Genomic DNA, 16,920 nt, shown 5'->3' on the forward strand with positions numbered 1-16,920 from the left:
TTACATGTAAACACAAGGGCCCAGATTCTGAAAGGACTTACGACGGCGCAGCGCCATGTACGCCGTCGTAAGTCCTAATCCGACCCGTCGTATCTATGCGACTGATTCTTAGAATCAGTTACGCATAGATATCTATTAGATCCGAAAGGCGTAAGTCTCTTATGCCGTCGGATCTTAACTGCATTTTTTTTGACCGCTAGGTGGTGCTTCTGCCGAATTCCACGTCGAGTATGCAAATTAGCTAGATACACGAATTCTCGAACGTACGCACGGCCGACGCAGTAAAGTTACGACGTTTACGTTAGGCTTTTTCCGGCGTAAAGTTGCCCCTGCTATATGAGGCGCAGTCAATGTTAAGTATGGCCGTCGTTCCCACGTCGAAATTTGAAAAAGTTACGTTGTTTGCGTAAGTCGTCTGTGAATGGGGCTGGACGTCATTTACGTTCAGGTCGAAACCAATGACGTCCTTGCGGTGTACTTTGGAGCAATGCACACTGGGAAATTCCACGGACGGCGCATGACAAAAATGTCAATCACGTCGGGTCACAGTAGTTTTACATAAAACACGCCCCCCTGATCCAAATTTGAATTAGGCGGGCTTATGCCGGCCGATTTACGCTACGCCGCTGCAACTTACGGAGCAAGTGCTTTGAGAATACAGCACTTGCCCGTCTAAAATGCGGCGGCGTAACGTAAATTGGATACGTTACGCCGCCACAGAGATACGCCGCTGGACGTGAATCTGGGCCATGGTCTGCAGGTGAGTCATCTGTACACAACAATAGGGCAGAGCTGGGCAGCATTAGTAGCAGCACTTCACACTGACATATCGGGACACAGCAAAGGACTAAAACGTCAAGGGACAAGGGAATTTAAACTGGGATAGTTGGCAAGTAAGAGGCAGCTGATTTGGGCCCCACAACAATGACAGGGCCCAGGGCAGCTTCCCCTTTTGCCCTGCCTTAAAGATGGCCCTGCTTACCTATTTGCAGGTCTAAACAAGACCTTGGAGTTGCCAGTTTATTTGTGATTACAAATATTGAAATTACTGAAACAAAAATGATGGATATTCGTTTATTGTTTTATTTATTAATACTTTGTATATTTAAGCAGAACTGGGTAAACATTAAATGGACTTTAATATTTAAACAGACACATTTCCGAGCTGAAGCAAACTGAGACAACTAGAAAAAATGATCAACATCAATATTGCATGAGGACGCTGCAGAAGTAATTGTTCAGTCCTCTGAATCTGCCCGCCATCTGCTGTGCGCTCAGGAATAGGCTGCAATGGCGGTGGCCGTGCTTGCTTGGATAGGGATGGGGGTGTTGCGTGTTCCCAGTCCCAGCCAGGCGTCGGCGTGCATTTCTTACGCACACATATATAAATCACATTCACTTCTAGTACATCACAGTAAGGTGCCCCTGGCTGCATTACTATGTGCAGAGCGTAACACCCTAGTAAACGAGGCCCATAAAGTTCCAAAGTAAAGGTCTGTCATCTGATCTTACAAAATAGGATGACTGAAATATTGATGGCCGAGTTGGTGGTTGAAACACATTATGTGGGTGTCAAAGTTGAAGAATGTTGATGTGTTCTGGAGCTGAATGATATCCAGTCCCATCGATGAGTGACGCTGACCCTGTAAACAGATCACAGATGTTATTAATGACCATGTTAAGGAAAAACTTTAAAGGGATAGTCCACAGAGATGTCATAATTCATTGTTTACTGGAGAGTGAAAGCCCCTGACAGTCTCTTCTGTCTCTCCAGTTCCCTGGTCTGTACACCTGCTATGGCCATTATGACTATGAGGGCCTGATGCATCTGTAATGTCTGAAAAAAAAAAATATTTTTTATACAGAACACAAATTAGCTCTAATAAAACTCATATATATTGATATATGAGGAAATTTAACCAAACATTTATTGGGTGCTAATTACTCACAGGGAGTTACAGTTCACCAGTATGCAGTATAGTAACACAAAGGCCACCAGGAACTTTATAAACTTTCTGACTAAATTGTATACCGTATTTATCGGCGTATACCGCACACTTTTTTGCCCTGAAAATCAGGGCAAAATCGTGGGTGCGCGATATACGCCGATACCCGCTTTTCTGCGCCGAGTTTGAATACTGCACCGGCATATACCGAGCGCAGTACACTCGTGTATAGTCGGGCAGTCTCAGCTCCTCTCGCGCTCACGTCCTGGACGTACAGGACGTGAGCGCGAGAGGAGCCGAACCTGCCCGACTATACACGAGTGTACTGCGCCGGCATATACCGAGTGCAGTACATTCGTGTATAGTCGGGCAGGCTCGGCTCCTCTCGCGCTCACGTCCTGGACATACAGGACGTGAGCGCGAGAGTAGCCGAGCTTGCCTGACTAGACACGAGTGTACTGCGCTCAGTATATGCCGGCGCAGTATTCAAACTCGGCGTGGGAAAGCGGGAAACGAGCGGGGAGGACGCTGCAGAAGGACGCCGGACCCGACGAAGAGGACACCCGAAGCCGCAGACGGACGTCTGACCCGACGAGGCCGCCGATGGACGCCGCGCAAGACACCAAAACTGTAAGTACAAAAATCTTTTTTCCACAGGAATGCGGGTCCACTTTAGGGGTGCGTGCTATACGCCGGAGCGCGCAATACTCCGATAAATACGGTAATTCATATGGAGTTTCAATTTAGAATTGGTAACTGGAATGCGTTGCTATATCAATTCCATGTATATATGGGAATTGGCTTTATTTAATTCTATTTTGTGTGTGTATATATATATATAAAAAGCCTTTATTGTGATGTATGTATATGTATGAAATGGTTTTATATTTTCTGGTGAATGCTATATGAATTCCAAGTCAATAAATATGTTGTATTTTTATAATTCATAGCTGTCTGTCGATTGCCTCACTCAAGGTCCCAAACTTCTTGTTTGACATGCATGTACTGTAGGGTGACCAGACATCCCCAGTTTCAGGGGACAGTCCCCTGATTGAGCACACTGTCCCCCGACCAAGTCTGTCCCTGGTTTTATCCCCGGGTTGGATTTAATAGGGGGCAGGGGAAATTTCAAAGACAGTCAGTGCAGAATTAAAATAAAAAAATTTGAATTATACACCCCCTCTGCCGTGCCCACTAGCATAGGGGGTGTTTTTTTCCCATTATCTGTGCCCCTTTCTGATGCTCATGTGCTGGTCGGAGCGAAGGGAATATTTCTTCATTTTCGGGCGCATGCCCATTCAGCTTCGCTCGCATGTTCTTCTGCCTTGGCTCAAGTCCCGGCCAGCCATCTGCCTATCTCCTTGCCTTCCCTGGCGGAGTCATCATCCTTCGCTCCCCATCCAGTAGTAGACGGGGCCCGAAGAGCAGGGCTTTTTTTCAGGGGGAACTTGGGGGAACTCAGTTCCACCACCTCTGACTCAGACCCTTTGGTGTCTGCTCACCACAATCACTTGTAAACACAGAAGTCTGGTTTCTCTGTGTACGAGTCACAGCTCTGCACTCTGTGTGTAACCCCCCTGAACTCTGCACTCTGTATGTAATGCAATCCTGGTATTTAATGACCCTTTAAGACCCTTCTACTGTTTGTGAAATCTGAACGGGGTCGTGGTTGAGTTCCTGCAACTATTTTCTGAGAAAAAAAGCTCTGCCGAAGAGTAAGACTTGAAAAAGGCTGTGAGGCGGGCGGCGCAGCGACGGGCAGAGAGCCGCTGATTGCCGCCATTACTAGTAAAGAATAAATATGTCCTCGGATTTCATTTAAAAATCTGGTCACCTTAATGTACTGATTTCTCAGGTATGGACACTTGCTATGCTCATTCTTGCTATACTCATTATGAGGATTCTCCACCATCCCTGTGCTGAATTCTAAAATCTGCATACCTGCTGTGACCATTTCAAGAGGTTCCCACCATTCCCACCATTCCCATCCCTTCTGGATTGTTTTTTTTTTTAAGAGGAGCTGGAATACCACCGAGTCACAGAAACAGCTCCATGATGGTTGGCAAGAAGTCCTGGCTCTATGGCATGGATATCCAATTAGAGTGATTATCAAGCAATACAAAAAAACAGGGATGACTTATCTCACCAAACTCCACTTCCAGCTAAACTATTGCCTTTGAGTGATATATAGTTCCACCTGTTCTGCCGCGTACACACGATCGGTCCATCCGATGAGAACGGACCGATGGACCGTTTTCATCGGTTAACCGATGAAGCTGACTGATGATCCGTCACGCCTACACACCATCGGTTTAAAAAAACGATTGTATTAGAACGCGGTGACGTAAAACACAACTACGTGTTGAAAAAAACGAAGTTCAATGCTTCCAAGCATGCGTCGACTTGATTCTGAGCATGCGTGGATTTTTTACCGATGGACGTGCCTACAAACGATCAATTTTGTTCTATCGGTTAGGTATTCATCGGTTAAATTTAAAACAAGATTGCTTTTTTTTAACCTATGGATAAATAACCGACGGCGCCCACAAACGATCGGTTTGGTCCGATGAAAACGGTCCATCAGACCGTTCTCATCTGTTTGACCAATCGTGTGTACGCGGCATTACACCATTGGGGAGGAGTGTTTTATTGCCCTGATTTAGGGCTGGAATCACACATGAACTGGTTTCTGTGCAATTCAGTGCAATGTGATTTTCAGAACATTCATTTGAATAGGCCCAAATTGCACCAAAAAGTAGGGCATGCGCACTGCAACTGGATGATATAATACTATGGTGTATTGGAATCCAATGCAGTCAAATGCACTGCGTCTATGATCTGTGTTCAGGTTGTCTTTAGGAATCCATTGACCCTGCAGCAGATTGAAAATCCAGTGCATTTGGAACCCAGTGTGGGATATGCAGGGCTTTTTTTCAGGGGGAACTTGGGGGGAACTCAGTTCCATCTCCTCTGGCTCAGAACCTTTGGTGCGTGCTCACCACAATCACTTGTAAACACAGAAGTCTGGTTTCTGTGTTTACAAGTGACAACTCTGCATTCTGTGTGTAACCCCCTGAACTCTACACTCTGTATGTAATGCAATCCTGGTATTTAATGCCCCTTTAAGACCCTTCTACTGTTTTTTAAATCTGAACGGGTCGTGGTTGAGTTCCTGCACCTATTTTCTGAGAAAAAAAGCTCTGGGGATATGCACATGCAACGTAGGTTTCCCGCACCACGTTCTCGTTTGAACAGGCACTTAGACCTGTTTAGCTCCTGCACACCTGCTCTGCTCATTATGAGGGGTTCCACCATCCCTCTACAAAGTGTTATTATCCTAATTCGGACCTGTTCATCTCTGATGCAATAGAAAAGAAAAGAAGGCCATACACAGGGGCAGAAATGCAAAGCCCTTTATGTGAGCATGGGGCATGGGGAGCACAATAAAAGGAAACTTGTGCTTACCGAAAGCATACCTTTATAATTAAAATTATAATTCTATTATTCGTATAATTTGTAAATAAACCCTAATTATTTTTATTCTGCTCCAAGTTCCCTTCAGTAATAGAAACTTGTCTCAGTGTCTAAGTAATTGGTGATGTGATCTCGTCTGAAGCATGAATCAGAGGTCCAATTGGGCAATCCCAGAAGCATATGACCTTTTTTTTTATTGACTTTTTTTTATCAATTTGGGGAGGGTTAAAAGTGCTGTCATTTTTTTTTTTTTTTTTTTGCCATCTGTGTCTCATTAGGGAAATTTCCCTTTACATCCTGTCCTAAAGTCTCAACAGGAAGTAAGGATAGCTTTCTATTGTGATGAAAACAGGAACAAGTGTTCCCATTGGAAGATTTACCCTCTATTTCTATTCTGGTGACAACTCAAAATTTAGTATTTTCCCCTTATTTATCCTGTTGACACTGGCGATCAGGACAATTTAAGTGAGTGAATCTTTCTAATGTTGGCACAGACTACAATATAGCCCTCATAGGGATTCGAATTGCTCATTACTATTACATATCCAAATAAAAAAAAACTAAAAAAACGTAGTTAAACCTTAAAATACCTTTTATTCCCTGTGGAAAGGCTGCTTCCTGCACTCACAGTGATCTGTGCTGGCAGAGCTGAGGAACAGCTACACACCTCATGACAGAGAGGAGGGGTGTGTCTGACCAGTTCAGTGACGTTATCGAGTACACCAGTGGTGGCTCATGGTATATTTTTTTGGAGGGCTGGCAATCTGTCTGCTGCATCTTCCCCCCACCGGTCAGTCGATCAGGCCCCATGCTTACCCCTTCTAGGTTGCAGGCTTCCTCCGGGCGGCAGGCCTCATCGTCTTCTCTTTTCTCTGCGGCGTGGCTTTCCCTGCGTCTCCTCCCTCCTTGGCGGCTAATAGGATCGCTTCTCCTCTCAACCAATCGGGTCTCAGGACCCGCTTTCTGAGTCGGGATTGGCCAGGAGGAGAAGCAGGAAGAAGCATTGTCACACAACTGGGTGGGCTCAGGGCACAGTGCTCTTTGCCCCGAGCCCACCCTTTTTTGAAGCCAATTAGAGCCTTCTGGTCTAATCACGTGCTTCCAAAAAATATATATATAATTGGAATCCATGCATCCAGCTCCCTGCATGTAAATTAGGGGCCGTGCGCATGGATTAGGGGGGCGGCCCCCCTACACCCCATATGGACAGGCCACCGCTGGAGTACACTTAGTCTAACGCTGGTGCATATTAGACAGCACAGTCATATTTAGAAATGCCGTTCAACTGTTGTAGCAAAAAAAGAGGTAAGACCGTTGTTACAGCAGCTGAGCAGTGTGCCTAAATATTACTGTGCTGTCTAATAGGCAACAGAGCTAAGCTCACTAAGCATGTTACAATCTGATTGTACAATTTCCTTTAGATCTACCAACATGCAGTGCAGGAGATTGATTGGATCCAGATCACATAGGTGCTCATATTACATAGCTTTGGTGCATTTGAAGTGGACCTTCACCTTAAAGGCCATGTCATGCCTCCTCCCCCCTCCCTCTCTTCAAACTGAACATTATTTTTCTTTTTTTAACCAAACAGCACCTTCACATTTCTTGCCTTGGCAATAACTATGCCCCCCCCCCCCCCCACCCACCCTCTGCGCATGCCCTGCAGCACAGCTGTACCTACACTTGTTTTTTTTACCACCTGCGCATGCGTATTCTTTCGACCATCTGCGCACATGTATGTTTTCCCATACATCTAAAAACAGCTACCAGGTAAGTCCCAAGACTTCGCTATCTTTGTGCATGCGTGAAAAATTGTCTGCCATAGGCCAGCGGCAGTGCCTATCCTGACCTCCCTGGGGCCCTAAGCAAAATGACATGGCACATTAAAAATGAGAAGCGGGGGGCGCTGATGACAGTGACATGTCACATTAAAGAAAGTTGAGAAGCGGGGGGAGGGGGTGTTCTGCTGTCGGAAATGACATCTTACATTAAATTGAGAAGCGGGGGGTGCTGACTTCTTACCTCTTCTCCCATGCAGCCAGCGAGCTGAGAAGCGGGGTGAGGGGGCAAAAATGACTTATCACCAGGCGGGGCCTCTAGTAATTTGGGGGGCCCTTCGCAGCTTTGCGGGGCTCTAAACGCCTTGCATACTGAGTCTATAGGGCGGATCGGCCCTGGCCAATGGGGACCTGAAGTCCAGGCAGAGCCCATCTGCTCATCCGCCATAATGGTGGCACCAGAGGGGGGGTGGCGCTACCTTAGAAGTGGACTGAAGTTACACCCGATTGTGCCAAGATTGCATGGTCAGATTGTAATGTGTTTGGTGAGCCAGTGCGCTCAGTAATGTTACTGAACTGGACAGACACGCCCCCTCCCCTTTTCTGCAAAACAAATGATGATGCTTGTGATGAGGGGTGTGGCTGTTTCTCAGCTCTGCCAGCACAGACCACTGCAGTGTGAGAGCAGAAATCAGTGGGGTAGATTCAGGTAGGGGCGCGCACTACTACGGAGGCGCAGCGTACCGTTTTTACGCTACGCCTCCGTAAATTACGTGCGCTACGCTTCATTCACGAAGCAGTAGCTCCGTAATTTGCGGGGGCATTCCGTAAAAGTGGCCGGCGTAAGCGCGCGTAATTTAAATGATCCCGTAGGGGGCGTGGATCATTTAAATTAGGCGCGTCCCCGCGCCGAACGTAGTGCGCATGCTCCGTCGGGAAACTTTCCCGACGTGCATTGCGGTAAATGACGTCGCAAGGACGTCATTTGCTTCAACGTGAACGTAAATGGCGTCCAGCGCCATTCACGATTCACTTACGCAAACAACGTAATTTTCAAAAATCGAACGACGGGTATACTTAGCATTGGCTGCGCCTGCTAATAGCAGGAGCAGCCTTACGCAGAAACCGACGAACGCAAACGACGTAAAATTTGAACGCCAGGCGCGCGTACGGTTGTGAATCGGCGTGAGTATGCAATTTGCATACTCTACGCTGACCACTACGGGAACGCCACCTAGCGGCCTGCGTAAGAATGCAACCTACGATACGACGGCATAAGAGCCTTATGCCAGTCATATCTTAGGCTGCAGTCGGCGTATCGAGCTTTCTGAATACAGAAAGTCGATACGCCGGCGCTACTTAGCAATTACGCTGCGCATCTATGGATACGCAGGCGTAATTGCTACCTGAATCTACCCCAGTGTCCATTGCTGTTTGCTTTGTTCAATGAGCCTATACCATGCATGTATCATTTGGGATTTATACTTTACAATGATATGAGTTTAGAAAATGCAGCAAAAAAACAAAAAAACAAAGTGGGGGTTTTAATTTATGACATGAGCAGGGAGAATATTATACTAACTACACCATACTCCCGCTAATAAAGATTTATTTTAGTCTACAGCTGCTGACACCGTCCCCTGACCCCATTCATCGACAAGCCTAGAATACGATGGACTCTTCAGTCCTCAGGCATCTATACACCTGGGAAATATAAACTGAATCATCTGTAGATTCATTCTTATATTACAAACAGGTTCTGTACTGGGAGAGGAAGCAATCCCATTATGGAGCGCCTTGTATTCCAGCTCAGCATGGTCATATAGGCGGCTCAGTGTGGTTTCAGCACCAAGGACAGCGGCTGTAATTATCCAGCTTATCTGAGCTGTCAATCATCCTGCGCTGAGAAAGAAACACGCACTTCTTGGCTTATTCATTAATTCTTCTTCGGTGATGAAATATCGATGGAGCGGTCTTGTAGCAATTATCGTCCTGTCTGTCATTCGACTTTGCTAATGTATCTCTTCAATAAATTAATTTCAATTTGTTAATGACCAAGGCTTTGCTGATGCTTTTCTCCTCTCATAATTTCCTATAAAAGTGGATGTAAAGCCATAACTTTCCCCTAGTTTTGAATCCCTGGAAGGTTATTTTTTTCTGAATCTCCTACGGGGATATTCCCTTTACTTCCTGTCCCAGTGACACAGCAGGAAATAAAAGGAGATCTCTCCAAAGTGAAGGAATAGTTGTCACCGGAAACAGGCTTGCCCTTTGGAAGATTTCCTTTCTTCGCCTGTTCTGATGACAACTCAATATTTTTGGATTTCCTGTCACTTTGTGTGGCAGAGGCAGTGGTCACCAGAGAGGGTGAATCTCCCCAGGGACACAGACAGTAATACAAATCTGATAGATGATCTAACCCTTTGACATCCTATATAAAACAAAAACAAAATTGGATTTACATGCACTTTACTATTACCGTATTTATCGGTGTATAACACGCACAGGCGCATAACACGCACCCTAACTTTAAGAGGGAAGTTTCAGGAAAAAAACATTCCACAGCCCCCTGCATATAACACACAGGCGCAGGTTACCCTCTATTTTCAGGGTAAAAAAGTGAGTGTTATACGCCAATAAATACAGGGCCATATTCTCAGTAGAGTTACGATGGAGTATCTCAGGAAACTACGTCGTATCTCTCTTTTTTGACCCGCGTATCTATGCGAGTGATTCCTAGAATCATTTTCGCATAGATACGCTGAAGATCCGACATGTGTAAGTCACTTACACTGTCGGGGCCAGATTCTCCAATAATCTGTGGCGGCCTCGCGTAAGCTATTTACACTCCGCCGCCGCAACTTACTGGAGCAAGTGCCGTATTCCTCAAGCACTTGCTCCGTAGTTTGCGGAGGCGTAGTGTAAAAGGCCCGGCGTATCCCGCGTATTTTAAAGGGGGCGGCTTATATTTAAATTAAGCGCGCCCCCGTTTCGATCGAACTGCGCATGTGCCGGGCTAAAAATAGCCCAGTGCGCATGCTCCAGTTCTCGGCGGAAAACGTCAGTGACGCCGACGTGTGCGTCATTGACGTAAAGTCGTATTCAAGAACGACTTAGGAAAACGACGTACCCGACGGGAAAAGACGACGCGGACCCGACGCCATACTTAACATGGCATACGTGGGACTGGCGGAAGGTTACCCCTCATATAGCAGGGGTAACCTTACGCTTATGCAAACGACGTAAGCGACGGTTACGCGACATGATTTCGTTCGGGAATCGGCGTATCAGGCTCATTTGCATAAACAAATGAGACCTGAACGTAAACACCACCTAGCGGCCGGTGGCGAATTACATTTAACATCCGACAGTGTAAGTGACTTACACCTGTCGGATCTACAGCGTATCTATGCGAAAATGATTCTAGGAATCACTCGCATAGATACGCGGGTCAAAAAAGAGAGATACGACGGAGTTTCCTGAGATACTCCGTCGTAACTCTACTGAGAATATGGCCCTCGGATCTTAAATGTAATTCGCCGCCGGCCGCTAGGTGGCGTTTACGTTCAGGTCTCATTTGTTTATGCAAATGAGCCTGATACGCCGATTCCCGAACAAAATCGCGTCGCGTAACCGTCGCTTACGTCATTTGCGTAAGCGTAAGGTTACCCCTGCTATATGAGGGGTAACCTTACGCCAGTCCCACGTATGGCGTCGGGTCCGCGTCGTCTTTTCCCGTCGAGTACGTCGTTTTCCTAAGTTGTTCTTGAATACGACTTTACGTCAATGACGCACACGTCGGCGTCATTGACGTTTTCCGCCGAGAACTGGAGCAATGCGCACTGGGCTATTTTTAGCCCGGCGCATGCGCAGTTCGATCGAAACGGGGCGCGCTTAATTTAAATATAAGCCGCCCCCTTTGAAATACGCGGGGATACGCCGGGCCTTTTACACTACGCCTCCGCAAACTACGGAGCAAGTGCTTGAGGAATACGGCACTTGCTCCAGTAAGTTGCGGCGGCGTAGTGTAAATAGCTTACGCGAGGCCGCCGCAGATTATTGGAGAATCTAGCCCACAGTATTTTTCTTCAACTTTTTGACTTATTCAAGGGGTCCTGCTGGGAGAGGTTGAATCTTTTCCAACTACTTTGGGTTGACAGGGGTTCTAAAAGTTTCCTACACCAAAAAAAACTTTTACAGTAGCTAGACATTTGTTTAAGGGCCATTTACTTATCTGTGGTGTGTTATGTGGAGCATCAACATGCATGGCACTAAGGCAATTCAAAATGCCAATACACCCTAACATGCCCAAAAATTGCACATGAACACTTTTTTTGTAAATGCAAAAGACAGAGATGCACTATCATGCATTGGGCTATGCTACAAAACAGGTTCATTGTATTAGTACAGGGGTCTCCAAATCTTCCAAAGATGGGGTCTCAAACTGGCGGCCCTCCAGCTGTTGCTAAACTACTAGTCCCATCATGCCTCTGCCTGTGGGAGTCATGCTTTTAACTGTCAGCCTTGCAATGCCTCATGGGACTTGTAGTTTTAAACAGCTGGAGGGCCGTCAGTTTGAGACCCTTTTCCTTAAAGCGGAGTTACACCCAAAAGTGGAACTTCCGCTTAATCCAGTCCTCGCCCCCTTACATGCCACATTTGGCATGTAATTTTTTTTTTGGGGGGGGGGGAGTGGGGGCTTCAGGAGGAGTGGGACTTCCTGTCCCACTTCCTTCTTCCGCAGAGGGGCTGCTAAGGCGAATAGCTTAATCGCCTTTCTGCAGCCCCTCCCTGTAGGCGATCGCCTGGGACACGTGACAGGTCCCAGGCGATCGCCTGTCCAATTGGATGGCGCAGCGCCGCTCGTGCATGCGCAGTGACGCTCGCGAATGCGCAGTGGGTGCCCGGCCGTGAAGCCGAAAGCTGTCATGGCCGGGTGCCCACACTTGGAATGAAGACGCCGGCCGGAGAGGGGGGGAGAGGAGCAGAGCCCTGGCCGGCGCGTCGCTGGAGCCGTGGAGCAGGTGAGTGTATGTTTATTAAAAGCCAGCAGCTACACTTTTTGTAGCTGCTGACTTTTAAAAAACATAAAAAATGACTGGAACACCCCTTTAAGAAAGGGGCACTTTTTCTGATATAAAAAAAAGAAAGGGGCACTTTACTGTCCTTCAGGCTTTAGGGGGGCCAGACTGTGCCCAGTGGGAGTAAACAATGCCCCATCTATGGTATTAGGGGGAGAAATAGTTGGTGTCAGTGGAAGGAATAGTGCCCCATTTTTGTTGTCAGTGGAAGGAATCATGCCCCATCGTTGGTGTCAGTGGAAGGAATAGTGCCCCATTGTGGGTGTCAGTGGGAGGAATAGTGCCCCATTTTTGTTGTCAGTGGAAGTAATCATGCCCCATTGTTGGTGTCAGTGGAAGGAATAGTGTCCCATTGTAGCTGTCAGAAACAGGAATTATGCCTCACGGTTGGTGTCAGAGGCAGGAATAATGCCTAAAGGGCCAGATAAAGGCAAGCAAAGGGCCAAATCCGGCCCCAGGGCTGCAGTTTGGATATCCCTGCTTTAGTGCACTGGGGTAACATTTAAAATGAATGGGCTGCCACCACATGCTAAATTGCCTAAAATCGCATTTTGTTAATGCAATGCTCAGAAATGCACTACCATGCATCAATGAAGGTTCATTGCCTTGGTACATTGGGGTGTAATTTAAAATGATTGTCACTGCACTAATGCAAAACATGTTTGGTATGTTACTGCACATTGTGGCAACGCATGCATTACTGTAACGCACAAGTGTGAATCCTGCTAAGGTTTATAATGACCTATCATAGATGTGCTCAGCCTATTACATTAGGGTGTGCACCCCAAAGCTCAAACACACATGCGTATACATATAGGGCAGTAGGGCAATGTCAGTAGAACAGTTGATGGTGTCAGTGGGCAGGGACTGCTGTCAGCAGTTTATTTTTATTTAATTTTATAATTACTTTTTAAAACATTTTTTATTTTATTATTTTTTACAATATTTTTTTACAATAATTTTTTATTAATTTCTTTTACAATTGGGGGGCTTTGGTGAGATATCAGGGGCCTAAACAGACCCCTGATATATCACTTTAGACATAGAAAGGGACTGAGCACAGATATTCCCAAGTCCCTTTCTCTGCAGCCAAGCAGCAGGGGGAATCTGTGCAGCACAGGGTGATTAGGGTGTGCCTGGGCACACCTGGCACACCCTGTGCGCACGCCTATGTGACCTATATTGGTGGCACTAGGTGATATATTAGCATCTCTGTCTGACAATAATATGGAAGTGGTTTGACTAGCTCTTTATTAAATCTTATTTAATTTACCCTAGACAACTTACCTACAAAGTATACACCTGTTCCTAAGCTCAGGGGGCCAGTGCACCCAACATTCCTTGCTAGTCTTGTCCAGGTGTGTTCTATGCTTTACATCTGCTCCCCTTTCCATTTCTGCTGTCTGAGCCCATGGTACTGTATTCTACACCAAACAAATGTAACCCTTAAAAAATCATCAGCCCACCACAGATGGGCCAAGACATTAGTGAAGCAAACTTGTCATGCCCAATTGCCCCTACATCTTACCTATAACTCAGCAGCCCAGCCCACTGAATGCTCCGATTCTGTCCAGCTTCACCCCGAAACATCCTCTAGAATAGCCCTTTTTGCTTCTTTGCCTGTATCTTCGTGACGTGCCGACGGGGTCGTTTAGCAGCTGCTGGAGCGTCATCTCATTAACATGGGGACCGTCGCCTTGCTCCAACCGGTTTTTGTTCCACTGAAGTTCTGGGTCCAGCTGGTCCAGAGAATCGGTCGGTGCCAGCTGCTGATCTGCCTCATCGGAACCATAGGAACGCTCAAAGTTGTCCTCTAGCAACCTGGTCAAGCTCTAGGAAGAAGGTGGTTTGGTCATCTCAGAGCTGGACATCAGCACAATTGTAGACATTGCAATCAGAAGGGTTTAATATAAGATACAAATCAACCTGCTCTTGAGCACATAATCCGGGTTAAAGTGGATGTAAACCCCCAATTTTTTGGGGGGGATGTCACAATGTAGAGAATAAGATTTCCTATCATCTGTGCCCAGTCTTGCCACACAGAGTTAATCCAGCTCTGAGCAATCCTCTTTTATTGTTCAGTGAAAATTAACAGACTTCCAGATAAAAACCTGTCTAAATAAAAAGTCCTTTCCGTCCCCTTGCTTCGAGTGACATACATTACCTCTCACAATGAACTGTGGATCACCCCCCATATTATGATAAATATCCAGGAATGTCCATGTGTCCAAGCTAGTGCACGAGATATGTAAAAACCCTGTCACTCGAAGCAAGGGGGCGGAAAGGACTTTTTATTTAGACCGGTTTTTATCTGGAAGTCTGTTAACAACAAGAAAAGTGGATTGCTTAGAGCTGGATTAACTATGTGTGGCAAGAGTGGGCACAGATGATAGGAAATCTTATTCTCTACATTGTGACATCACTTTACATCCACTTTAACTACTTGCCGACCAGCCGCCGTCATTCTACGGCGGCAAGTCGGCTCTCCTGGGCGAGAGCCCGTAGCTCTACGTTGGCTCTTTTAGCGGCCACTAGGGTCCCCCGCTCGTCCGTGACTCCCGTGTGGGTGCCCGGCGGGCGTGATCGCCGCCGGGCACCCGCGATTGCTCGTTACAGAGCGGGGACCGGGAGATGTGTGTGTAAACACACAGCTCCCGGTCCTGTCAGGGGTGGAAATGCTGATGCTCTGTTCATACAATGTATGAACAGAAGATCAGTGTTTCACCTAGTGAGGCCACCCCCCCCCCCCCACAGTAAGAATACACCCAGGGAACATACTTAACCCCTTCCCCGCCCCCTAGTGTTAACCCCTTCACTGCCAGTGGCATTTTTATAGTAATCCAATGCATTTTTATAGCACTGATCGCTATAAAAATGCCAATGGTCCCAAAAATGTGTCAAAAGTGTCCGAAGTGTCCGCCATAATGTCACAGTACCGAACAAAAAATTCGCTGATCGCCGCCATTACTAGTAAAAAAAATATATTAATAAAAATGCCATAAAACTACCCCCTATTTTGTAAACGCTATAACTTTTGCGCAAACCAATCAATAAACGCTTATTGCAATATTTTTTTACAAAAATATGTAGAAGAATACGTATCGTCCTAAACTGAGGAAAAAAAAAGTTTTTTTATATATTTTTGGGGGATATTTATTACAGCAAAAAGTAAAAAATATAAATTTTTTTCAAAATTTTCGCTCTATTTTTGTTTAAAGCGCAAAAACTAAAAACCGCAGAGGTGATCAAATACCACCAAAAGAAAGCTCTATTTGTGGGGAAAAAAGGACACCAATTTTGTTTGGGAGCCACGTCGCACGACCGCGCAATTGTCAGTTAAAGCGACGCAGTGCCGAATCGCAAAAAGTGCTCTGGTCTTTGGGCAGCAATATGGTCCGGGGTTAAGTGGTTAAAACCAAGCCAGTGATGGCAAAATTAAACCAATTTCATCGGTCATCACCTTGTAGCAATCAATACATGAAACATTTATTCTGATTATTTGTTGGGTGTTACTGCATTTAGATTTTACTTTACATAAAAAGAGAAAAAAAAAGCTTGGATGATTATTACTTTATTGATAGGATAGTAGGAAACAATTAAACGTTATTGGCATGATTTAATAATGATTATTTTTATTCTATTTTAGTAGGATGCTGTGAGATACATAGGGACTGATGTATGAAAAGGTGCAAACTGATAATTCCCGGACTGCAGTGATGATAGTTAGAAACGGTCTGGATGCTTGTTGCCTATAGCAAACAATCAGAATCCTTGTTTCAGCATCAGACCTAAATTGCAGGGATAACAGATGGAAGTTTTTGGATGTAGCACACTTTCCCTATATTAGCCTTTTCTGAAATACTTACCTGCCTGATCCTTCGATATCTATTGCCATGGCATGACCAACTAAAACAATTTAAGGCAATACAGGGAATACGGGTGACATGCCAAGCGCAGTATCCCATAGCATCCAGATGTCATGGTACTGTGGTGGCAACAGTAAAAGATAAACTCTGACTGCACAAGGGGTTACCAATGTTTGCTGTACTATAAAAAAAAAAGGAAAAAATAAAAATAAAAAACTTGCTGGGAGTCTTAGTGCCTCAATGGTGAGATTACTAGTTTTTTTCCCCTAATCATTTTTTATAAATCATTTTATTGTATATATTTATTTATGCAATAAAAGAAGAAACAAACAATAGGAAACACAAATAACAGCCATAATAATGATGAAATATGTAGACAGAAGCATACAATGCAGTGAATATAATTAATGATCCCATGATGCTGTGTTGCCCAGAGTGCCACCTACCTGCAGGCTGGACAGTGGTTTCCCCTTGGTGTGGTGGTGAGAGACCATGAGGAGCATAATGAACCCCAAGCAGGTGCCACGCTTGTACGACATCTCCTTGCTTTTTCCTGATGCTTGGTGTGTGCCTTCCTCTGACTTATCCCTGGCTGTTATATATCTGGTGCCCCAGCAGGGATGCCAGCCCACCCACACGTATGGATTGGCTGCTTATCTCATTCTGCCCATCTTATAAAACAATCATATCCTGGCCTGTGAAGAAATGGCACTCATATATATTTATGGTGTTGATCTGGTGAGTAAAGAACTTTTGTCCAAACATTGTCTATAGG

At 45.7% G+C, this 16,920-nt stretch overlaps 1 protein-coding gene across 1 annotated transcript; it reads right to left on the reverse strand.

The window, feature by feature from the left end:
• Positions 1-1,060: 1,060 nt before the first annotated feature.
• Positions 1,061-16,811, reverse strand: LOC120915518 (C-type natriuretic peptide 1). The gene is made up of 3 exons (XM_040326089.1): positions 16,592-16,811; positions 13,808-14,111; positions 1,061-1,643 (listed from the first exon to the last, which is right to left on the reverse strand). The coding sequence occupies exons 1-2, from the start codon at positions 16,682-16,684 to the stop codon at positions 13,815-13,817; spliced, it is 390 nt and encodes a 129-aa protein (XP_040182023.1). The 5' UTR covers positions 16,685-16,811; the 3' UTR covers positions 1,061-1,643; positions 13,808-13,814.
• Between the last annotated feature and the right edge of the window lie 109 nt (positions 16,812-16,920).

The sequence above is a fragment of the Rana temporaria genome, chromosome 10 (assembly GCF_905171775.1).
Source record: "Rana temporaria chromosome 10, aRanTem1.1, whole genome shotgun sequence".
In the NCBI taxonomy this organism is placed as follows: domain Eukaryota; kingdom Metazoa; phylum Chordata; class Amphibia; order Anura; family Ranidae; genus Rana; species Rana temporaria.